Here is a 25567-nt window from a genome sequence, read left to right as displayed (position 1 = left end):
GGTGTTCTCATAAGAAGGGCAGAGTTGGATATGCAGACACCAGGGAGGCAGCAGTGCATCGGAAAGGCCACGCGAGAACACAGCAAGAGGGTGGCCACCTGCAAGCCACAGAGAGAGGCTTCAGAAATAACCCTTCCAGCACCTTGACCTTGGACTCCTAGCCTCTAGAACTGTGAGAAAATAAGTGTCTGTTTTGAAGCCACCCAGTGTGCAGTACTCCGTTATAGCACCCTCAGCACACGAGTACACTCTCTACCTCTCTCTCCACTCCTCCCCTCTCTTGCTTTTTTCCTTTCCTCCTTCCTTCTCTCTCCCTGTCAATCTTTCCTCTCTCTTTCTGCATGGATTTTTCCATCCTACCTCTGCCCCACACAAAAGGAAGGGGAGAGCAGCGGTTTCACAGCAGAGAAACAGAATGGATGCCCTCAGCCTTCCCAAACTGTACCACTGCTACACATCCCAAGGACCCTCCAAAGCCTGCAGCCAACCCCAGAGTCCTTAGGGTCAGAGACAGCTTGGGTTCCATGGAGCCCTCTGGATTACACCCAAAGAAAGCAGTCTCAGTTGAGGGGTCACACCCAAAACACACAGGCCAGTTCCGGAAGGCACCCCACCCGGCCGCCACCCAGAAAACACCTGTGTCTGCACTGGGGGATCTCCTGCAGAAGGTGTGGTCAGAGCCATCAGAGCACACATACGCAGTGGGAACACGCTGCTGGGCAGGCTCTGCCTCCAAGAGCACCAGGGCTGGGGGCGGAGAGTCTAGACCCCACTCTCACCTCCCAGAGGCACCTGCCCCTTGGGATGGGCAAGGCATCAGGATCCATCCCTAAGACTTTCCAATCAGTAGAAGGTACCAATGGGTACAATTTGGTGGGAAGAGTACTATGATGAGAGAAGTACAGTCCCATCAACCTCAGACTTGAGGAATCAGAGTGGACTTCCTGGGAGAAGCGGCATCTAGGAGCAGATCTGAGGATGAGCAGCAGCTGGCCCCGCCAAGGGCAGAAGGAGTGTATCAGGCAGAACAAGCAGCATTTACAAAGACCTAGCAGGCAGACGAGCATGGGGAACTGACAGAAGTTAATTTGGGGTGGAAGTTAATTTGGGAAGGTAGGTAGTGGCTTGTCATAAAATAGGACAACCCCAGGAGAAAATGCCACGTGGTTTAGGAGCTGCCTAGAGAGTCTATTTCCCCACTTTCATTGCTCTAACCTGCTGTGCGCCCCTGTATTGACTGAATTGCAGAAAAGGCAGTCAGCTCATGACCCCACAAGTTTCACCTTCCCCACCTTTGCTATTACCCATTGAAAGTGGCCTTAAAAGCAATGTTCCCAGCCCAAGGTTGCTGACTATCCACTTACCTGGGAAACGATGCAATTTGGTGCGGGGGGAATTGGCCGGCTTGGAGGAGGCCTCCTGGACGACTCCGTCCTCTCTATTTGAGATCCCGGCCCTGGGGAGTTCCTAGCAGCCCTGCTCAGGTGTGCTGGCAGTGGTGCAGGTGGGGACCCACCGCGCAGATAATCTGGAGGGGGCCGGGGAGGAGGCTGGGAGGGCTTCCGCAGGATTTCCGGAGTGTTGATCACCTGTACGCACAAGTCAAGGAACACCTGAGACAAGAAATCACTCAGGGCTGTCCTTGTGTGTCTCTCTGAGATAAACCAGAGCCCAAAGGGAGAACAGACACACCAATCTATTAAACCCCTGAGGATCCCAGAAGTCAGATGCAACCTTTAAAGTCATTAGGGGATGTCGGAACCAAATAACATGTCTCTCTAGCCAATAAAAGGGCTTTTATTACCAATCCCATGGGCCCACAGAGGCTCTTAGAAAAATACAGCATGGCGGCCGGGCATGGTGGCTCATGCCTGTAATCCCAGGGAGGCTGAGGCGGGTGGATCACGAGGTCAGGAGATGGAGACCATCCTGGCTAACACGGTGAAACCCCATCTCTACTAAAAATACAAAAAATTAGCCAGGCATGGTGGTGGGCACCTGTAGTCCCAGCTAATCGGGAGGCTGAGGCAGGAGAATGGCATGAACCCGGGAGGCAGAGCTTGCAGTGAGCTGAGATGGTGCCACTGTACTCCAGCCTGGGCGACAGGGCAAGACTCCATCTCAAAAAGAAAAATACAGCATGGCCTTGAGGGATAAAGGAAAAGTAGCAAAGTTCAGTGGTGCAAAGCTCTTACCTTTCGCTTGCCCTGGGGCGTCTGCAGCTTGAAAGTTGGGTTGGCATGACCAGTCCCGCTGTTCTGAGAAACCCTGAAGGGACAACTACAAACATGAAACGGGGGAGGAAAAGAAAGGGGAAGATGTTCAGCAGGAGACAGTGCCTGAGTTCCCTTTGACCCAAGCATGGCCAGCAAGCAGCTAAATCTTTCCCAAGTCTGCTCTGGAGGGAGTCGGATTGGTCTTCTCAAACCACATCTTCCTAAGTAGAAAAACGTGTGGCCAATAGAGAACTCTCAAGGAAACAGAGTTGGCCTTATACAAAGCAGAGCTCTCTCAGCACCTTCTCTTCACCCTTTTAAGACCCTTCCCCTGTGAGGAGACACAAGGGTGTCACGAGCCATCAACCAATCCCCATCAGGCATAGATCCAGAAAGACCTGGGACTTAAAATCCCCTCCAGAACAAGTGTTATTTAATAGGTGACTCAGAGACTGTACATCTTCCATATCCAAAATAATAAATCACTTTTCAAATGGGACACCAAAAGCGAGCAGGAGTAGCTATTCTGATACCAGATGAAACAAACTTTAAAGCAACAGTGGTTAAAAAGACAAAGAGGGGGCTGGGCATGGTGGCTCATGCCTGTAATTCCAGCATTTTGGGAGGCCGAAGCGGGCAGATCACCTGAGGTCAGGAGTTCGAGACCAGCCTGGCCAACATGGTGAAACCCCGTCTCTATTAAAAATACAAAAAATTAGCTGGGTATGGTGGCATGCACCTGTAGCCCCAGCTACTCAGGAGGCCGAGGCAGGAGAATCACTTGAGCTCAGGAGGCAGAGGTTGCAGTGAGCCAAGATTGCGCCACTGCATTCCAGCCTGGGCAACAAGAGCGAAACTTCATCTCAGAAATAAATAAATAAAATAAAATGGGGAACAAATCAACTAGACAAAGGATGGCAAATAGATTTTATTTTATATTTCAACTTGATTTGGTTGGGGATATTCTGCTGAGAAGAACTCAGGAGTGATGACCAGAATCAGTAGAGTACTTACAATAAGATCAACTAGTAATGCCTGTCACAGTCACAGCAGGGGAGAGGGCAGTGTGTACCTTGCATTTGTCTTCCCTGAATTAGACCCACTATCACCAACACTTTTGCTAAGTACCATTTATGGAGACCTTTGTGACCCATAAATTGACCCTGAATCCTCCATCGAACCCTGTCATACCTGAACTGTTGCCTCAGCTTGGAAGGGAGAGCTGAGGGCTTGAGTTGGCCTAGTTTGTTGTTCTGTCTGCAGCAGTAGTACATCAGCATGAGGACCGCCAGCACAAAGATGGCCACCAACACTCCAGCTACCACAGGACCCACACCTTCCAGAAACAGAACCCAAGTGGGAGATTTAGAAGCTGTCTGGGCTACAGCAGATTTCAAAATAGGTATTCATGCTTCCTCTTCAGGCATTTGATTTGCATTTAATTTGTATTACTTATTTTAACTTACAAATTATAATTAAAAACACACATTATGGGCCAGGCACAGTGGCTCACGCCTGTAATCCCAGCACTTTGGCAGGCCGCAGTGAGCAGATCACAAGGTCATGAGATCACGACTATCCTGGCCAACATGGTGAAACCTCGTCTCTACTAAAAACACAAAAATCAGCTGGGTGTGGTGGCACACACCTGTAGTCCCAGCTACTCAGGAGGCTGAGGCAGGAGAATCACTTGAACCTGGGAGGCGGAGGTTGCAGTGAGTTGAGATCACTCCACTGCACTCCAGCCTGGGTGACAGAGCAAGACTCTGTCTCAAAAAAAAAAAAAAAAAAAAAAAAAACAAAGAAACAAAAAGACTCAGACGGATTTAAGACTAGAACTCTCACCCATAATCCATAACTCAACATTTGGTTTCATCAAAACTACCCCAATATTCTCTCAAGTGGTTAATGTAAATATAGAGAATATATTTGTACTAACAAAACACTACTTTTTATCAGTTTTACATACTGGGGTTTCTTCCTTGAAAGATTTTGGTGCTTTTTTTTAAGTTATTTGCTATTTTAAAAAAAAAAAAAACAAAAAACTTTAGAAACCATAGTGCTAGAATCCTTGAGAGATCCACTAAAATACTATAAAATTTTCTGAGTGTCTGGTTCTCCATTTTAACTTGTGTCCATCAGAGGAAATCTAAACCACCATAATGTGTCCTAGGTTCATGATTATTTTTAAGTGCCCAAAGATAAATAGTCACCGTGTCCCCTAAAAAGAATGGGAACATTCAATGACCTACAGTCTCTCTTACTCTCACTCTACTAAGCGGGCTCCCTCTCCTCAGTAGAAAGGATGGGAGAAGAGAGACTGAACCGTGTCCCCACACCACACTATGGGCAGTCGCTCCTCTCTCTTGGTCTCTCTTTATCCTGATTTCCTCTCTACAAAATCAGGACAATGAAGCTGACTCAATATGGATGCTCTGCAACATGCCACCTGTCCCTGACGCCCGCTCTTGTCACAAAAGCGAGCAGTGGCCCCAGCAGGCTGGCACTCACTCTCAGGAGGCATGGGCCCGCTGTCGATGCTGCCCCCGTGGCCTGGTGTGTTGCAGAAGGGCGGGGCCCAGCCTGGCAGGCAGTGGCAGTTCTGGTTGTTGTTACAGACCTGGAGCGAAGAAAGGGCAGAGGCATCAGCACCCCGGAGAGTGTCAGCCACCCACAGGGCCTGCCCTCATGACGCCCCCATGACACAGAGAAGCCAGAACCCAGCACGCACCCCATGGCCATTGCACTTCTTCCCACAGCCTTCAGTTTCAAAGAAGGAGGTGTTCCTGCACTGCCCCTCGAAGCAAATCTGCATGGAGAGAAAACAGAATGATCAGTGCAGTGGGAGGGATGCTGGTTGGGAGTTAGGAGGCAAGATTTTGCACTTGGAACATACGAGGACCCATGGCCCGGCCTGGTGGCTCACGCCTGTAATCCTAGCACTTTGGGAGGCTGAGGTGGGCGGATCACCAGAGGTCAGGAGTTCAAGACCAGCCTGGCCAGCATGGTGAAACTCTGTCTCTACTAAAAATACAAAAATTAGCTGGGCCTGGTGGCCTGTGCCTATAATCTCAGCTACTCGGGAGGCTGAGGCAGAATTGCTTGAGCCCGGGAGACAGAGGTTGCAGTGAGCCAAGATTGTACCACTGCACTCCAGCCTGGGTGACAGAGCAAGACTCCATCTCAAAAAAAAAAAAAAAAAAGTATGAGGGCCCAAAAAGGCAGCCCACTTCAGGTTACTATCAAAGTGAAAAATGGAAAACAGCCCACACGCTAAGGACAGGACAACAGCCAACTAAATTCTGCTATTACTTTTGTAATTAGGGAGAAAACACAAATATATTTTTAAAGTATCATATTTAACAATACAATATTAAATATGTGTTATCACATTAAAGGACTATTATGTTGATTATGTTAATTACTTGCCATTAATATGTATCAATTTTAACATTATATTTAAAAATAATGATGGTGACAGTATTCTATGCCAGGTGCTATGCTAAATGCTTCATGTTTTCCATAGCCCCATTATCAGAATCGACTCTGGGATAGTTGCTATTATTTTGCTCAGGCTTCCCTAACTCCTAGTCCATTTTTAATTCCCATGATAATTAGCAATGATGAGAGTGGCACTAGCTAGGCCACCTAAGTGCTTTACCAGGATGATTTTCTTTAATCCTTCTGACAATTCTCTGGGGTGGGTGCCTGCTGTCACTATACACGCTTCATGAAGGGAGCCACCGAGGCTGAGGTTGGGGAGGTGGCATCTGAGCCCAGGCATCCTTCCCTCAGAGCTCACTTCTTAATCACTCTGCTCTGCAGCTGGCTCCTAGGTGAGCTGGAGGAGGGGACTCACATGGTTGTAGCCACATTTGGTTCCGGTCATCACCAGCCCTGGGTCCAGCATGTCACCCTCCTCCTCAGGACCTCGGTAGACGTGGGTGCCCCGGCACTGGATCTGCCTCCCATTCATGATGATAGTGGTGTCGATGGGCACTGCGTTGGATTCCAGGGGCCGGGCCTCGGAGCTCTGACACTGGATCTTCCCACACTTTGCATCTCTGGGCACAAGAGACAGAGAGGGAAGGAAGTGGAATCAGAGGCAGAGGAAGAGCTGGGGCACCAGAGAGCTTCAGTCTTTCTTGACCAAGACAGCAGGCTTGCGTGGGGTGGGGCAAAGGTTTAGGGCAGTCATGTGCTTTGGAACCCACCAGGAGAGATTCCATGTGGACTGACACCAAGGGAAGAGAACAGGCTCCTTGACCCTGAGCAAATCTAGACCAGAGAACTGGCCTCGAAAAGTCCTTAACTCCAAGAACAGCCACCTGAGCTGAGCAATCTTTCCCTTTTTGCTCCTTATACCGCCATCCACCCAGGCGCTCCAGCTAGAAATCTGGGGTCATCTCCAACTCCCCATTCTCCCTCACTCCTGGGCTCAAGCCATTTTCAAACCCTGTCAATCTTCCCTCCTATATATCTACCTTAATTCACACTGCCCCACCCCCCTTACCTGGTCTGCAGAAGATTGATTTCCCTGCCTCCAGTCTGCCCCATAGGAGTCTAATTTCCACACTGCTCTCAAGCTAAAGTCCAAACTCCCCTAGCCATGCATTTGAGGCTTTTCATGATCTGGTCCATGCTAAACTATCCAGGCTAATTTCTCAGCAGACCTTCTCCTTTGCATCCCAACATTATACTTTAACTGTATCAAACTGTTCTCAGTTCTTTCAACCACCAATTTTTCCATATTCATCTCTCTTCCTGGATTACTCTCCTATGTACCAGCACCACTCTCCACTCTGCTCACCGAGGTAACTGCTCCAGATCTCAGTGTAGGTACAAATTCCTTTGGGAAACCACTCAGACACGCTAAGATGGGTTGGATGGCTCTCTCCACATTCCTATTATCATACTATATTGTTAATTAAAAGTTCCACGCACTCAGCACAGTATCTTGCACATGGTAAATCTTCAATAGATAGTAGATAGACAGTAAATCTTCAACAGATAGTAGATGGATAGATGGACGGACGGATGGATGGATGGATGGATGGATGGATGGATGGATCAGTGGGTGAGTGGGTGGTGGATGGATGGATAGATGGATGGATCAGTGGGTGAGTGGGTGGTAGATGGATGGATGGATGGATGGATGGGTAGACAGATGAGTGGATGGTTGGTTAGAATGAATGATGAATAAGTGAATGAATGAGTCAATTAATGAATGAGGAGCTATTCAAATTAGGGCATGATTAGAATTTGGCAGAAATGACCCAAAAGGGCTGATTCCCTGCCCTACTGTAAGATGGTCCCCAAAGGAAGCCTAATCAGCTTTCTAGGAAGCACTGCCACCCACACCCTCCTCTGACGTCCTTAGAGCTGAAAAGTGCATTGTCAAACAGGGGGCCAAGAATAGATGACTGACTTCAACTGATTGATGTAAAGGTGCAGCTCTGGGGCCAGTCATGCTGCTGAGCTGGGCAGCAGTGAGGACAGAGCAGAAACTGCTTGTTCATCCTCATTTCATGGGGCCTGCCCTTTGGTCATCACCTCATGTTGCACTTCCTGTGTTCACCATTCATGTCCTTTCCACAGTTTCCAAAGGTGTCTCCTGCCACATTCACCTTCTCGAAGCAGAGGTCAGGGGCAGGTCGGGCTCCTGGGTGGGCAAGCAACATCTATCAGTATACTCGTCTGTCAGAAGCCCCCGAGGGCAAAGGTATCTTTGGTAAAGTCATGAAGTTAAGAATAATTTCTAGGAGGGAATACTCAGCCTCTTCTTCCTGTTCCCTCCAGGTTACTCCATCCCCATATTCTCATCAAGATCTACTCAGAGAATAATGTTTTATGTAAATTCTTTTTTTTTTCCAGATGGATTCTCACTCTGTCACCCAAGCTGTATGCAGTGGCACGATCATGGCTCATTGCATCCTCCGCCTCTTGGGTTCAAGCAATTCTCTGCCTCAGCCTCCCGAGTAGCTGGGATCACAAGCGCCCACCAACACGACTGGCTAATTTTTTTTTTTTTTTTTTTTTTTTGTAGAAATGAGGTTTCACCATCTTGGCCAGGCTGGTCTTGAACTCCTGACCTCGTGATCCCCCCGCCTCAGCCTCCCAAAGTGCTGCGATTACAGGTGTGAGCCACCACACCTGGCCTGTTTTATATAAATTCTTCCTACCTTATTGAGGATTTATATTTGTGGGTGGGGAGGGTTGCATGCTAAGCCTGCTCTCTAATGAAGAAGCCATGCTCCGTTTCAAGATTTTAAAAAATAGGTCATACATGCATAATATTTTAAAGATGTAAGTATGTCTTGGAAAATTTCTCTTGTAGTCATCCAGTTCCTACTTCTCTACATCCTGGAGGAATAGCACTTATTAACAGTATATTTTCTAAAGATACTTATATCTCTAATTTCTATATCTGCTAGGTATAATTCTGTGTGTATCTTCTAAAGATAATCTATCTAATAAAGAATGGAAGCATATTCTTTTCCTTTTTTTTTTTTTTTTTTTTTTGAGACAGAGTCTTGCCCTGTCACCCAGGCTGGAATGCAGTGGCACGATCTCAGCTCACTGCAACCTCCGCCTCCCGGGTTCAAGTGATTCTCCTGTCTTAGCCTCTCGAGTAGCTGGGATTACAGGCATCCACCCCCACGCCTGGCTAATTTTTGTATTTTTAGCAGTTACAGGGTTTCACCATGTTGGCCAGGCTGGTCTTGAACTCCTGACCTCAGGTGATCCACCTGCCTCAGCCTCCCAAAGTACTGGGATTACAGGCGTGAGCCACTGTGCCCAGCCTTTTTTTTTTTTTTTTAGATGGTACGTCCCTCTGTCACTTGGGCTGGAATCCTAGAGTGGAGTGGCTTACTGCAGCCTCAAACTCCTGGCTCAAGCCATCCTCCCACCTCAGCCTCCTGAGCAGCTAGGATTACAGGGGCAAGCCACCAAATCTGGCTTGAAAGCATATTTTATTCGCTGTTCTACACCTTGCATTTTTCACTTAATTTTTTGTGGAAGATGATTTTATTCAGTAAATATAGGGCTGCCTCTTTATTTAGCCATAAAGCATTGCATTATATGAATGTACCAGAATTAATTTAATTGGTCCCTACCGAAGGACATATAGGTTGTTGTTGCTATGGCTAACGATGGTGCAGTAAACATCATAGTAAATATATCCTCACATACATTTGCAAGTGTTAGCTGCATTTCTAAGTATATCTCCAAATTGCTTTCCATAGTGATTATATCTACCTGTTTCTTCACACCCTCCACAACACTATATCATTATTATTGTTGTTATATTATTATTATCTTAACTTTCAGTCTTTGCAATCTGATATATGAAAAATCTCACCTCATCATAATTATACTTTGCTTTCCCTTAATATGACTGAGGTTAAATGTCTTTTCATAGCTTAAGGGCCATTTGCATTTGCTTCTCTGTCTCCATCCTCTGCTCATTTTTCTTTTGGATTACTCTTATTCAATTGTCCACTCTGAGAAATAAAAGCATCAAGGCACGGGGAAGGAACACTGTCCTCTGGTTATCCCTGAACATCTACCCTGAGTCAAGGGGATGCAAGAGGTAGTATCTAGAGGTGCCATTTGAAGCCAAGATTCCAAACTACCCTGAGGGCCAGAGGAGGCTGGCTGGGAAGTGGTGGGCTAGGGAGAGCCATGCTCCCCAGGAGAGACTTACCGGGTCCCCACAGCTGCTGGCACTGCTCCTGGTAGGTGAGGCACATGCCGTTGTAGCAGTAGGCCTGGCCGCCCTCACAGGGGGTACCATCCATCTGGTAGAAGTTGGTAGGGCAGTGGGGAGACTTGCCGGTACAGAACTCCGGGAGGTCACACTGCCTGGCCTGCTCGCGGCACAGGGTCCCAGGAGCCAACAGCTGAGCCAAGGAACGAGAGGAAAACACAGTCAATCTCCTCCCCGCCCTCAACCCTGTTGCCCAAGGGCTCATAAGGATCACTCTCATAGAACAGAATTTTCCATTACCATGATTTCACAGCACTTTTTACATGACCTCATTAGCCCAAACCATCTTCAGCCTTCTCATGTGAATATTGACAGAATTTCAAGCTGTTTTCACAAATGCTAACTCACTTTCTCTTCATAGAAGTCTTAAGAAGGAGGCAAGAAATAATACCTATACAACAATTTACAGTTTCCTACACGCTTTAGTAATAGCATCTACTTTCGTGCAGCTCCCACTTAAGTGTGCAGTACAAATATGACTTCATTTAGTTTTCATGACAGTCCTGTGTAATATAATTATCCCTTCTGCAGATGATAAAATCTGTAGGCTTAAAGAGGTTAGATGATGCATCCAAAGACTCATAGTAAGTGGCAGAGGAGCCAGGCCCACTAATACACACACACACACACACACACACACACACACAAAAAAAAAAAAAACTAGCATTCACATAACATCTGTGAGTTTACAAAGCACCTCAGCGATACTATATCCCCACTAAGGGGCCAGGCACTGGGCTGACTGTGTGACATACACATATCTCGTGGGATCCTCACAGCTTCCATGGGATAGATAGTGCTATTTGCCCCACTTTGCAGATCAATAAGTTGATCAACAGCACACCTGGGGCAAAGGGTGAAGAGTCTTACAGCCTCCCTGGGTAGTCGGTGTTACTAATACTCTTCCCATTTTATAGATAAAGAACCTAGGCTCAGACAGTTAATAGGTTGCCCCAAATCACACAGCCAGGGTTTGAAGTCACAGTCTCGGACACCAGGGAATCCTTTCTGAGGCTCAAACTGAAATTCTTGTGTGGAATGAAGCGGTCCACTCCACGCTTATGCTTAGGCCTTGGGCCAAGACTGGAAGAACTTGACCCAGCAACAGCCTCCCTGGGGGACGCACAGCCAAACCAGATGCCGTGCAAATTCCGAGAGCCAGGCAAAAACCTGTGACTGAGAATAGACCCCCTCCCCTGCTCCTGGGCCACTCCTCCCACCCACAGGGTCCTTCCAGGAGAAGGCAGACAGGCTTCTCCACTGGCCACCCTCAGGTCGAGACTGGGCCAGCCAAGCAGCTTGCTGAGAGTGGATGCCCAGTCGCAAGTGTGGGCATGGGTGGTGTATGCAGGAGGAGGCTGCAGGACACACCTCTGCCACCCAGAGGCAGGTGGAGGCAAAGAGGACCCGCCCCACAGCCAGCCTGCCTGGGCACACTTCCCAGCTCCTTAAACGGCAGCGGGGCCTTGGGCACCTGCTGCGTAACCTGTGTGTGCTCACTCACCCACAACTCAAGATAATAACACACTCATGGGTGATTAAACGTGAGTTAGAACGAACTGTGTGAATGGTATCTGGCCCCTAACGAGCACTCAGCAAGTGCTGGGCAGAAGGGCAGGCCCACAGTTCCTGCCTAAAATGATGGGGCCAGATGGGGTTCAGGCTTTTCAGATTTAGAAAGCAGATATTGTAATACATAGGTCCATATGTACATGTGTGTACATATATAATTACACGTGTATATATATATATATAGATGTGGATAATTACATATGTCCGCATATATAACTACATATGTATATTACATAACTCCATAGCAAGGCTGGGGATAACACCTTCTGATCAAACATATTAATATTTCTGTAATGCAATATAAATATTCACTTTAGGAGTGTTTTTTTTTTTAAAAAAAGACTATAATCCGTCTCATGTCAATTCAGGTCAAGTTTTGCCACCAAATGTGTTTACATTTTTTTTTCAGCTTTTAGAACTCCCTTAATTTCAGAAGTGTGGAAGAGAGATTGTGGTTCTACAGTAACACTAGCAGTAACAGACGATTTATCTCTCACGACAATATTAGGAATGTGGGCGCCAGAGTCAGGGAAAGCTGGATTCAGTCCCTTCCTGACTGCCTGATTCCAGATAAACCTCTTATCCCCTATAAGCTCTAGTTTCCACATCTTAAAATGAGGATAATCACATATATTTTATGGGGTTTTTGTGAGAAGAGAATGAGATAACGTACATAAAATTCCCAGCACAGTGCCTGGCATCTACTAAGAGGTCCATTAATGTCAATACAAATTATGAAAATTATTATTGTTTATGAGCTCAATAAAATCAAGCCCACTCTCTCTGGATACTTCCTTAAAAAAGAAAAAAAAAAAGTACCATTTCCAAAGAGGCGCCACCCTCCTCTGGGATGATCTGAATTCAGTGAGGCCCAGTATAGGAATAGTAAATTTTATTCAAGGCACCTTTCCTGCTCCATGTTTCTGAAACTCTGTTGCCATCACACCCCCAGGATGGAGGCAAATCCCCAGCCATCCACCCCAGCAGGGCAGTCCTGTGGTCTCACCGTCAGGCCAGGGCCCAAGGCGTGGAGGAAAGGGCCACTTACCTTACACTGGTGGCAGCAGGAGCCATGAGCACACTCCGCCCCTGGCCTCAGGGTGCAATTAGAGGCATTGCAGCAGGGGTTGTTACATTCCTGGGGAGGCAGTGGGGTGGATGTGAGTGGGGGAGGGCCTTCACCACCCCCAACGTTTTCCCTATCCTTGCCCACACACCCCTGGCACCCCATTTCTCTAGCAACTCCCTTTTTTTTTTTTTTTTTTTTTTTTGAGAGGGAGTCTCACTCTGTCACCCAGGCTGGAGTGCAGTGATGCAATATCTTGGGTCACTGCAACCTCTGCTTCCTGGGTTCAAGAGATTCTCCTGCCTCAGCCTCTGAAGTAACTCAGACCACAGGCGCACCCCACCACGCCTGGCTAATTTTTGTATTTTTAATAGAGATTGGGTTTTGTCATGTTGGCCAGGCTGGTTTCAAACTCCTGACCTCAAGTGATCCACCTAACTCGGCCTCCCAAAGTGCTGGAATTATAGGCATGAACCACCGTACCTGGCCTAGAAACTTTTGACCTCAAAAATCATGTGACAGCTTCGTCACTAAGCTAATGTGTACTTATCACAAGAACCATATATATGCACAATCATTAGTAACATGACTTGGACACAGCTACATCTTTTTTTGAGACAGTCTGCAACCTTCTCCTCCTAGGTTCAAGCAATTCTCATGCCACAGCCTCCCTAGTAGCTGGGACCACAGGCGCATGCCACCATGCCCTGCTAGGACAGAGCTACATTTTGAGTATGAATATTTTCCAAAGCATTTTCTACACACATACATATATATTTATACTTACTTTACAAAATCATAGTATCCACGGTATTTTTTACTTAATATAACATGCATATTTCTCCCTGTAACCATGTATTCTTCTAAAATTGACTTTTTAGCAGAGTATATGGAAATTTTATGATTTGTTTTTCTAATCCCCAGTAGAATATCCAGACACCCTGTCTTTCATGGGTGCCCTCCTGCCCCCAACCCTCCTAGGCCTTCTTATCTCATGAAAAGGGGCTGCCGGTGCAAGGGTCTGCTGGAACAACCTCTCCAAATAGTTTATGTCAACTCCTAGGCCTGTTTCCTTAGATTTTTTTCTCCATCTGCTTCTCTTCCTAAGCCCTTCCTGGCCTGGACCTTTCTGGAACAGAAGGGTTCCTTGCTCTCCCCCAGCCTGAGATTTTTAAAAGATGATGAGGCATTCCAGTGACCCTGAGTGTCCTCATCACACTCTTACATATTAACAGGCAAATCCATCAGCCATTGATGAAAAGTGTGTGGGGCTCCACACATCTCTCCACCACAGCCTTATGAGGCAGCCTTGTCTCCATTCCACAGATGGGGACGCTGTGGCTCAGGCAAGTCCAGTAGCTGGCTGAGGGACACACCTGCCGAATTCAAGTCAGGTCTGCCTGAGGCCTGCCTCATGTTTATCAACCTTATACCCCTAACTGTCCAGGGCTCTAGCACATTGGAAAGCCACATCCCATCCCCTGACCACAGACACCTGTCCACCTGTCTCCCCTAAGAGAAGGAACACAACACTTTCCTCCATTATTCTCCCACCATGTTGGGCTCCAGGAAGACCTGTGTTCCTGCCTTCCTAATGTACCATATTTCTTCCCACGAAGGCACAGGCTCCCCTTCCACCTGAAATGTGCCTTCCCTCCTGCGTGTCTCACCAACTCCTAATGCAGCCTTCAGATACGGGCTCCAGGTCACCTCCCACACAAGCAAGGAGGTTCCCCCTCACATTATATATGTTCAGAGCACTGTGCCATTTGTCTTCCTAGCACTTGCCATGGACTGTACATATATTCTTTTGCAATTATTTCAATATGTGTTTCTCCCACTAGACTATCAGCTCCCCAAGGACAGGAACTATGCCATTTTTGCCATTCATCCTAACCCTAGGACCAGACACAATAGCCCACACTCAGTATGCCTGTTGAATGAGCAACTGCTCAGAACCTAAGCCAACTGGCCACGCCCACTCTCAGGCCATTCCTCAACCCCAGTGGCCCTCCATGTTCATACCACTCCCTCCTTTCTGATGGGTCTATATTGATCTCTCTGGGCTCATGGTGGTGGGGGGGTGGCATCCTCGACTAGTTCTTGTTTTATTCTGAAAGTGACATACTGGCATTAAAAAAAGAAAATCACATCATAGCGGTCACAGGCAGGGTGCGGTGGCTCACACCTGCAATCCCAGCGCTTTGGGAGGCCAAGGCAGGTGGATCATCTGAGGTCAGGAGTTTGAGACCAGCTTGGCCAATGTAGCGAAACCCTGTCTCTACTAAAAGTACAAAAAAAAAATTAACCAGGTGTGGTGACACACACCTGTATTCCCAGCTACTCAGGACGCTGAGGGAGGAGAATCACTTGAACCCTGGAGGTGGAGGTTGCAGTGAGTGGAGATCACGTCACTGCACTCCAGCCTGGGCAACAGAGTGAGAGAGAGAAGGCCATAAAATCAGATTTTTTTCCATTTATACAGAACCTCAGTCTCACCCCCATAATTTACTATTACTTGTTATCTATCCCAAATTGTTATGCATGTATAAACATACATATTTTCAGCCTTCAAAAAATAGAGACGAAACAATCCAGTTCTGCTTTCTGCAGAAACCACAAGCATTTGTTAAAAATGACCGGGCTCTGCCGTGTGCCCTCCACACTCACTGTGAAGATCAGAAGGAAGGAGAAAGTTTACACATAAACAGTTCCTCCTAGCAGCCCTTTTGAGACTTGACAGCACTTCTTACATTCCTTTTCCATCATCTCTCCTCCAGCCTAAACAGCATGAGCTTGTTATTTTAAGCATCCTCATAAGGCTCCCGTTCAAGCCCATATATCTGGCTGTGTGGCCTCCAGAATAAATTCCGTGCAGCTGGAGGGCCAAGCAGGCATGTGCAGCTCCACTGAGGAAGAGAGAGTCAACATGCCACATGATCGTGGTTTCTGGTTAGACCAGACACTCACAAGAAGAAGTGATCTTGGACACTAGTGATGCTGGCCACAAACTGGGACAGGCGGCACAAACACTCCATCTAGAAGGCTTCTTCGTATCTGATTTTTCATGGGGTATTGGACAGTTATATGTAGGAAACGCCTGTGACTAAGAAATTTTCAATTGTGTTCTCTTTTGACCTTGAGCTTTGAAACCAATGCAAATTCTTCCCCTCCTGCTAGCACCATTGTGACCCCTCACCTCTTCTTCTCCACAGTCACACTCTTCCCCATCTTCCAGGTACCCGTTCCCACACCTCCGTCCTCCATACAGCATCCTGGTATCTGGCATGTTGGAGAGACACATTCCACCGCCTGACTGCAGATACCTGTCCAGCTCCCTCCTGTTGCATCCATTGAACACTTTGGGAAAGGGGTGCCTGGCAGAGAACAAGGCTGGAATTAGTGGGAAGTCTGAGCATCTAGCAGTCAGGCAGGTGTCACTCCTGCTGTCACTCCTGCTACCCGTGGGGCCGACTCCACCTGGGCTCAGACCCCCATTGTCTCACACACGTACATTCTGGCCCCTTAGAACATTTACCAATATATTAATTTAGAATTCTTTCATCCTTAGTGATGAGATATTAACCATCCCATAGCATTTTATTTTTCTCACTCTGCATGGAGGAAGCATTTGAGGATCAGGAGTAGCAATTTCTGCCCATTGCATGAGGGGGCTGCAATAAGTAAAGGGTTGTGTGTTACAATAGGTCTCCCGAGCCTTAGCGCTGAAGAAAACACCAGCCAACCTAAACTTTTCCTGAAGCTGGTATCAGGTGAATATTCTCTTGCAACAGAGGACCAGGCCAAAAAAAGGCCAAGATCATAAGTTGTATTTCTTTCTGGGCCAGTGATCTCATCGCTGTTCTAAGGATGCAGAGGGCACTCCAAACTCAACCAGCCAACTCATAAACGCATGCTCTTTATCACAGGAGTATGGAAGGTCCTGGGTCCCACTATTGGTGAAAAGGACAAAAAGTACAACCATCTGGGTCTACAAAAGGAGAGTTATCCTGCTCCCAATTCTCTAAACCAATTAAAGGTTAAACCCTCCAAGAAACTGGAGGTTTTCCTTCAGTGGGAAGGTATGCTACAAGGAATTTGTTACTAATAATTGTTAAACTATCCAAATTTGTGAATAATTTAAAAATGAAAGGGAGTAGTAATCAATATAACTCTCAATCATTTGTCTTCAGATATGCTTTTCAGATTGAGAGAGAAAGGGGTGAGCTTAACCATGGGCTTATAGGGATCCAGGCATGACTGTGAACTTGGATCCTGCCTCATTCTTTTTTTGTTGTTGTGGTTTTGAGACGGAGTCTTGCTCTGTTGCCCAGGCTGAAGGCTGGAGTGCAGTGGCACAATCTTGGCTCACCGCAACCTTCGTCTCCCGAGTTCAAGTGATTCTTCCGCCTCAGCCTCCCTAGTAGCTGGGGCCACAGGCATGCACCACCATGCCCAGCTAACTTTTGTATTTTTAGTAGAGATGGGGTTTCACCATGTTGACCAGGCTGGTCTCGAACTCCTGACCTCAGATGAACCGCCCACCTCAGCCTCACAAAGTGCTGGAATTACAGTCGTGAGCCACCGCACCCAGCCAACATCATCCTTTCCGTGTCACAGCTGAGAAGTAATTTTTTAAAATTGACACCAGAGCTCTAAGAAAGCTGCACTGTTTCTTGGAGACATTGAAACACCATGCTCTAAGAATCATAAGCAGACCCTAATGGTTTGGGGTGAAGAAACACAAGGTCCCGTCGTGATGCCTTCCAAAGAACCTGGAAGAACCCAATGTTTTGTGCTGCCTGAGTCCAGATGCTAGAAGACAAGTCCTTTGAAGAAACTCCCTAATTCTCTTCAAGGGCTCTGGTTTTAAAAATCCCTCATGACCGGCCAGGCGCGGTGGCTCACGCCTGTAATCCCAGCACTTTGGGAGGCCGAGGCGGGTGGATCACGAGGTCAGGAGATCAAGACCATCCTGGCTAACACGATGAAACCCTGCCTCTACTAAAAATACAAAAAATTAGCCAGCCTGCTGGTGGGTGCCTGTAGTCCCAGCTACTTGGGAGGCTGAGGCAGGAGAATGGCATGAACCCGGGAGACGGAGCTTGCAGTGAGCCCAGATCACGCCACTGCACTCCAGCCTGGACGACACAGCAAGACTCCGTCTCAAAAAAAAAAAAAAAAAAAAAACCCTCATGACCACAGGGAGATGCAGCTGCCTCGCCCTGTTCCTCATGGGTAATGTGGCCAGCAAATTCCCTGAGAAGTCACTGTGGGGTGTGTGGATGGCCCTCTTCTTCAACTTGTTCTGTTACATCTGAGCTTTCAACGAAGCCTGGAATTGAAACAGCACTGATCCAACTCTCTTGGGATAGAAGAATTAAGGGTTGTGGCTATGATCAAAATGTGTCCTCACCAAAAATTCATGAAATAAAAAAGACACACATGGCCAAGCCAATTTTATAACTCAACACCTTAAAACAGAAATTAAATAAATCTAGGGTTACACCAGCACCAAACCTCCTGCTGGAAAGTTAAGTTCTTGCCACACATTTGCCTTGGTCTTCTCTCAATTTCTTTGTTGTAAAAACCACATTTTTTGGCCCCATCAGAAGTTTAAGGCAGTCTCAGTGGGGCCAGCTGGGAGGAACCCCTGGGTCACACTGTCCAGGTGTGCCCGCCCTCCTCCCCATCCTCCCTCTTCCTGTTTGACTCACCCAGTGGCAGCTGCCATGATGCACCCACCATCAGCCGCACTGGCCGAGCAGCAATCTGCAGAATCATGGGTCATGCCAAAGTTGTGGCCCATCTCGTGGGCCATGGTGGCAGCCACGCCAATGGCATTCTCAGAGTGGTCCTGCTCAGAAGACAGAGTTGAGGTCAAGGTCAAGGGGACAGATCCGCCTCTGACCCCATCCCTGCCTTATCCTTAGCCAAGTCTTTCAGATCTCCACCAATTCCACTGTCACTAAGCATACAGATTCTCCATATGTGCCTCTGACAGCAAGACTGAATCTGCTGTCACTAGGAGGAAATCAAATGTTTAAAAGTCCATGTTTCCTGAGTTCTCAAAGGTTGCAGACCACAACTGACCTATTGATGAACTTCCAGACCAATAAATGCTTTCTGAATAAATAAAAGAGGAAGATTTTTCCCCATTCTTCTTCTGAACATATATATCTCTCCAGACATAAGGAAATCAACATAGAAAACACCACCTTGATTCAAACATAGGGTGTACTTGGCTTAGTGTTTCCTGAGAGAGCCACACAAGACAGACACACTCCAGGCACAGCACTTGGTGTATCGTCTGATGACGCAAAAGCAAAAGAAATCAAGAGGAAAAAAACCCAGCAGGAAAGAAGCAGCAGAAAGAGATTTACTAAACATGGAAGTGTGTTTCCTGCATTATTTCATTTAATTCCCATTCCTATCCTATGATTATCAACTGTAAAACTATCTGTTTTTTTACAGCTGAGAACACTCATTAACTTACCCAAAATCACACAGCTGTTCTTTCAACCCAACAGCCTCAGACCCTAGAGCCTGTGGTTTTGGCCATTATGCTATTTTGTCGATAAATACAGAATGGATAGAGGGACAGACAAATAGATGAAGACAAGTCTTCCTTGATATGCACTTCACAGGTTAGAAATGAAGAGTCAAAACAAATAGTCTCACGAAGTCAGAGTGAATTTCAAAAGAAGGCAGTAATTTCCTAACCATGACTTTGAGACAGGTTCTTGTTTCTTAATGACATATAACAGCACACGACCTGAAATAAAAACACTTTTAACCTCTACTCTCTTACTATTTTCCAGCCCCTGGTTTGGAACATATGAGATCTAGTGATGTATGCATGTAATCTCTTCAGGGTTCCTGAACTTGAAGATACGGAATGAACTATAATAAATGAAAATTCACCCTTCGGTACCTCCATCTCTTAGAACTTAATGACTTCATTTTAAACAATTGCCCTTCCTGATGTCAAAGCTTTTTCCACCACAATAATAAATATCAACTTATTATTCAAAAGATGACCACTGGTCTTGAAAGGCAGCTCAGCGCCTTCTGCAGCACACACACACGGGCTGAGACTCACCATGTTGACTCCTCCAGACTGGTACACAGAGCACATGGCCATGAGGGGGGCCAGGCCGATGGTGGTGCCGTGGAAGGACATGCCCCTGCAGGAGGCAAGGAGAGACGGTGACAGGGGAGGGGACTGAGAGGGCTGTTCCAATGTGCCCGGGAGTAGGTGGCCATCACGGGGTTCCTTGGCCCCGCTGACTTTCCCAGGTCATTCCCAAGGGGAGAGGCCCTTGTAACCAGGCCAACTGGACAACTTCCAGCTCACCACACCTCTCGCTTCCTCTCACCTACTCCCTCATGACTCCAGAGGAACATAAAGAGAGAGAGAAAGGTCGTTTATCTCCCACAATATACCCATAGCTGATTCCTTGGAAGGAAATGGGCAGGGTTTGCAAAGCTGCATTGCATTCCTGCTGCACAGGAAAAGGTCAGAGGGAGAGGTTGATGGAAGGGTGGCACAGATTCTGATGCTGAAGTGAATCATGCCCACTTCCACCAGCTGCCGGGATCCAATACCTTATCCCTGGCTCTGTGGTGTGAGTCCCGCAGGGTAGGGGTGGGGGCATCGGGGCAGCAGCTGTGGGGCTGATGATGCTTCATTCCCACATACTCAGGGGCCAAGGAAACAGCTGTGTCCCATCAGGAGCCTCACAACGTGCAGCTGGATGCAAGAATGAGCTGTTTCTGCCTTTGTTTTGCAATGGGATCCTAATCTGCCAGCAGCAAGCTGCATTTTCCCCAGATGAATACATCCCTCTTTCAGTTATATACATCCAGGGTAGGGGAGAAGAAAAAAAAACTACCAGTGTTTCTGTGCATGCCACAAACATGTAATGTATTTAAAGAATCTATACGGAAATTGATTATGCGGTACTTATCTCCACGTTTGTCTTCTCATCTAGACCATGATATCTTTGACAGCAAGACTATCTTAACTATTTTGGGATCAGTAGAACCTAGCACAGAATCTCACACATAGTGGGTATATAATAAATGTTTGCTGAATTACAGGCAGACTTATCTTCAGGGAAACAATCTGCAAAGAAATATGCAAAATCTATGCAAATTGATATGAAGTCCTACCAGTTATTTTCTAACTGTTCCAAAGTTCAGGCCAAAATTCTAATAGCCAAAGACTCTTCCTAGGCAAATGTACTGTCATGAAGTAACTATTCACAGCCCAGGTTTTGGGGACAGTTATTTTTCCCAGTTTCTTTAAAAGGATAAGCCAAGGTTTAAATGATTATTAACTCAGCTATATTTGGGGAACAGAAGAAAAATGGTTTTAAGGCCAGGCATGTGTGGTTCACACCTATAATCCCAGCACTTTGGGAGGCTGAGGCGGGCGGATCACTTGAGGCCAGGAGTTCAAGACCAGCTTGGCCAACATGGTGAAATCCTGTCTCTATCAAAAATACAAACATTGGCCGGGCATGGTGGTGCATGCCTGCAATCCCAGCTACTTGGGAGGCTGAGGCACTAGAATTGCTTGAGCCCAGGAGGCTGAGGTTGCAGTGAGCCGAGATCACTGCACTCCAGCCTGGGTGACAGAGGGAAACTCTGTCTCAAAAAAAAAAAAAGAAGAAGAAGACAAATGGTTTTATTATCTATATGCCGTTTGTTGTAACTGCCTCAAAATACCTTCAGAAGTCAACACTAATAAGTACCAAATGATCACCCTGGGGCACTGTCACATGTGACCCCCCATCACTGTCTCTCTGGGGCTGATGAAAATCTAGCACAATCCCTCTCAATGTCTCCCTCCAACCAAACTCTCAGTCCCTGCACTGTCTAACACTGGGACTCTCTCAGGCACTCAGCCTGTGCCCCTTGGGAACCAAGTGAAGGACAACACAAGAGCCCGCTCTCCTGTGCCTGTGTTGGGAGATCAGCTCATGTATGAAAACAAAGTGCCAGGAAGATTGAGATGAGCCTCTTAGAAAGTCAAGACCTGACCAACAGTCAGTCCCTTCCCAAATACATACACAATTATTTCAGATGCTCAGTGGAATATGGGTAAGTCTAATTTTCCCATTAGACCGTAAACGCTTCTTAGCACTAATGTGACTCAGGCTTTTAAACATTTTCTGGTGTATGCTGGGTACAGAGCACATATTTAGGAGATGCCTGATTCTGAGTCAGAATGGCTTTGTACAAACAACACTCGCCATGGGGCAAACTCTGAGCAAGCGCTCAGTGGGCAGAGGCTTTGCAGCCAAGGACAACACAACGTATGGAAAAAGGCTATTTACGTGATTAATTGGGCATTGTCATGGTACTTCTGGGCAAGCAGCTTGCGCCTCCAACTGAGAAAGGACCAGAGGGTAGAGTATGGATTCTCTGAAACTTCACACATGTCCCCGTGAGTCCACACTTCCAAGCCCACGAGAGCAATCCGGATGTTCAAGGATCGGTAAAACTGAAAGAACACAGAAAAACCACAGTATCTGTCAATACCACCTGGGATTTAAAAGCCCCTTCCTTTCATTCTGTTGGAGCTTGAGATTAAAAGGAAAAAAACTAAAACTAAAAAATAAAAATAAATTTAAAAAAAAAAGCTCCTTCCTAGCCTAAGAACTCAGAGCACAGATACCAGATTTCTCTTCTGCCCATGGCTCCAAGGGAAGGAGGCAACTGGTGTTACTGACATTTTTTTAGAAAGGGAAAATGAGATCCTGAGAGAGAGCAGGACATTCTGGTGGCAGAATTGCAGTGACTTTGTTTAGAGATGACTGAGATAGGAGATAAAACTGCTTTCAGATATGAATAGGTCTATCATGTGGAAAAAGTTGTTCTGCATGATGTTCAAGTAGGGCTTAGGTCAATAGGTAAAACAGACAGGAACATAAATTTCATTTTAAAATAGGAAGAAGGCTTTCAAACAAAGCTGGTCATGAGATAGCTCAGAGCTGAGCTTTGCTGTCTTCTGTAATCAGTGCCCTTGGCCAGGCTGTCTGGTACAATTTTTCTCTCCCAATTCCTTACGTGGGCCTTATCTTTCTTATGGGTATCTAAAAAGTTCTCTTGTATATAGATTTTTTAAAACCACTTCATTGAGGTATAATTTGCATACCATAATACCCACCTATTTTAAGTGTATAGCTCAATACTTTTTGGTAAATTTACTAAGTTTTAAAGCCATCACCAGCCAAGCGTGGTGGCTCACACCTGTAATCCCAGCACTCTGGGAGGCTGAGGTGGACGGATCACATGAGGTCGGGAGTTCGAGACCAGCCTGACCAACATGGAGAAACCCCGTCTCCACTAAAAATACAAAATTAGCTGGGCGTGATGGCGCATGCCTGTAATCCCATTCAGGAGGTTGAGGCAAGAGAATCACTTGAACCCAGGAGGCAGGGGTTGCGGTGAGCCAAGATTGCGCTATTGCACTCCAGCCTAGGCAACGGGCGAAACTCCATCTCAGAAAAATAAAAATAAAATAAAGCCATCGCCATCATCCAGTGTTAGAATATTTTCATCACATCGGTGAGGTCCCTCATGTCTGTTGATAGTCATTTCCCATTCTCACCCTCAGCCCAGGCAACCATGCATCTACTTTGTTTTTATTCTGCCTTTTCTGGACATTTGTTTTACAGTATGTGGTTTTGTGTGTCTGGCTTCTCTCACAGTCACCATAATGTTTTGCGATGTATCCATGTGTTAGAGCGTATCCATTTATGATTTCTCTTTATTACTGAATAATATTCTTTTGTATGGATATACCAAATTATATTAATACATGGATATTTTATTATAAAATGTCTCCCACTCATTTGGGAAGTAAATGAGTATCAATGACATAAAAGTGCATAGATATGCTTACTCTTCAAATTTTCTTCCCCATCCCTGGATAGTCTCAGGTTTTGTCAAGGATGGAATAAGCAGGTTGCAGGCAATAGACTACAGAGGTCCTTGGTAATCTTCAGGGTTTTGTCCAAACCAGAGATCCTGAAATTCTATACGCAAGATCTGACTCGACCTCCTCGAGGCTAGAGCTACATCTAATCTTTATGATCTGGCATTTTTCATCTCATACAAATATAAGCAAGAGGAAGGTTTTCTTTAAAGTAAAACCACTGGAAGGTGTGGGTACAATGGGTTCTTTGTTGGGTCCACCCTACAAATACTGAGCCAGTGACTTAATAAAAAGCCCCATGTATGGAGAGGTCATATGAGCAGGAGATACCATCTTTGTCCAAAATTGGTAGGTACTGCCCCAGCTAAAAAGAATAATCATAGCACCAACATTTTTCCACCACTTTTTATGTACCAGGCACTGAGGCTTAGAGAAGTTAAGGAACTTGCCCAAAGTCTCAGCAAGAAGATGGTGGAGCCGGGATGAAGGCCCAAATTACAACCTCAGAGCCTATTTGTGACCTTTTACTACTTCAGTGCTGCAGTATCTACACATCCAGATAATCCACTCGCTCCAAGAAACGCTGGTCAAGATGGGCTCCAGATTCATTGAAATATCAGTTTATTTCAATGGAAATTTTGATTTTTCTGTTTTGTGCCAGTTCAATCGTTACAGAAAATAAAAGGTTCAGATTCCAATTTGAATTTGCTTTACTAGGGAGCTTTTGAAGGAAGTAAACTTGGCTTTTTTTCACAGTTACAGAAAAACATTTTGGATTGGGTTCATGATTCAGCACATGAGTCCAATTCATTCCAGTTTTAGTTCAACAATAGTTCAGTTCAAGTAGCTGGGTCAGCAAGCTCCAGAGAAGTGGGCGTGGTTTCCCTTACCCGCCAGGAGTGACTAACACCAGCCATGAGGAGAGAGCCAAGACGGCTGAACGGGATGCATGGGCCACCCAGGCTTAGGGCTTTCAGTAAGGACTGGGGCTTGCTGGTGCCTCTCTTCTCCCTTCGCTTGTCACCAGCGCCCTTCGTTCCATCACATACCCCACAGAGGGGATACCCAGCCAAGTCCGCACCCGCCAGGTCTCCAAACAATAGATGTCACATGGGTGAAGGCAGAGTCAGCCTCCCATATTCTCCCCAGGGAAACAAGCTTCCCTTGTTTTCCCAGATGTCGAGTGTTTGGGTTGTAGGATTCTTTAAATGTTATTCTTGAGTGAGTCAGGAGCTAGAGAGAGGACTGGACTGTGTCCCTAGAGTCTGTCCTTCCAGGAAATGCCAGTGTTTGACTTTCACCTGTCACTGACCACTGACCTTTGTTTCCAGAGCCATCTAGGGCAGAAAAAAACTATGGGCATGGAAACTGCCATCTGATGACTTCAGAACACTAATACATTTGCCTATTAATCCCTAAAAAATATTTTAAGTGATCTCCTACATTCTCTAGTGTTTAGGAAAAAATGATTTTCCCTTTAGACCTGGAATTCGTGAATCCCTAGCAGGCCCAAAGTTAAGCTTCATCAATGTTATGAGTATTCTAAAATTGTGCAATAAACGTTACCAGATTCTCAAAGAGACCTGTGATCCCAAACACATTAAAACCTACTTTTAAAAACTATATACTACTAGCCTACCAAGAGGCTACTGTCACTCTAGGTTACCTATTCTGCATTTTGTACTATAACAAATATCCTCTTTCATATACACAACGTATTTCCAAGTCCCAGACCAGCCTGTTCTAGTAAAATTCAAAAATGTAGGTATTTCCCAAGAGCATCTTGTAAAAGGTCCTGATCTAGGAAAGTTAACCATTGCACATCCTTCCTAAGAGACAAGACATAATTTTAGGATAATTTTACAGATGGAGACTTTATAGATTAGCCCCAAGCAACCCACTTCTCAGACAATCCACTTCTCAAGGAATCCACTTCTCAAACAGCTCGCTTCTCAAACAGCCCACTTCTCAACTTTTAAGGCTGTGTGTCTTTC

At 46.2% G+C, this 25567-nt stretch overlaps 1 protein-coding gene across 1 annotated transcript in view; it reads right to left on the bottom strand.

Annotated features, from left to right (window-relative positions):
• Positions 1 to 25567, bottom strand: part of ADAM19 (ADAM metallopeptidase domain 19) — a 98335-nt gene that overhangs the window by 9547 nt on the left and 63221 nt on the right. The window contains exons 9-21 of the mRNA XM_030825914.1: positions 21970 to 22136; positions 19728 to 19812; positions 18343 to 18482; positions 15825 to 16002; positions 12608 to 12697; positions 9925 to 10120; positions 7770 to 7878; positions 6076 to 6280; positions 4948 to 5025; positions 4728 to 4836; positions 3408 to 3552; positions 2196 to 2280; positions 1365 to 1589 (exon numbers count right to left, since the gene is read on the bottom strand). Coding sequence (XP_030681774.1) covers positions 1365 to 1589; positions 2196 to 2280; positions 3408 to 3552; positions 4728 to 4836; positions 4948 to 5025; positions 6076 to 6280; positions 7770 to 7878; positions 9925 to 10120; positions 12608 to 12697; positions 15825 to 16002; positions 18343 to 18482; positions 19728 to 19812; positions 21970 to 22136 — 1812 coding nt within the window. The remainder of the gene's footprint in view (positions 1 to 1364; positions 1590 to 2195; positions 2281 to 3407; positions 3553 to 4727; positions 4837 to 4947; positions 5026 to 6075; positions 6281 to 7769; positions 7879 to 9924; positions 10121 to 12607; positions 12698 to 15824; positions 16003 to 18342; positions 18483 to 19727; positions 19813 to 21969; positions 22137 to 25567) is intronic.

This window comes from Nomascus leucogenys, chromosome 2 (genome assembly GCF_006542625.1).
Source record: "Nomascus leucogenys isolate Asia chromosome 2, Asia_NLE_v1, whole genome shotgun sequence".
Classification (NCBI taxonomy): Eukaryota; Metazoa; Chordata; class Mammalia; order Primates; family Hylobatidae; genus Nomascus; species Nomascus leucogenys.
The sequence above is the reverse complement of the archived record's forward strand: the minus strand, read 5'-3'. Positions and strand labels throughout refer to the sequence as shown.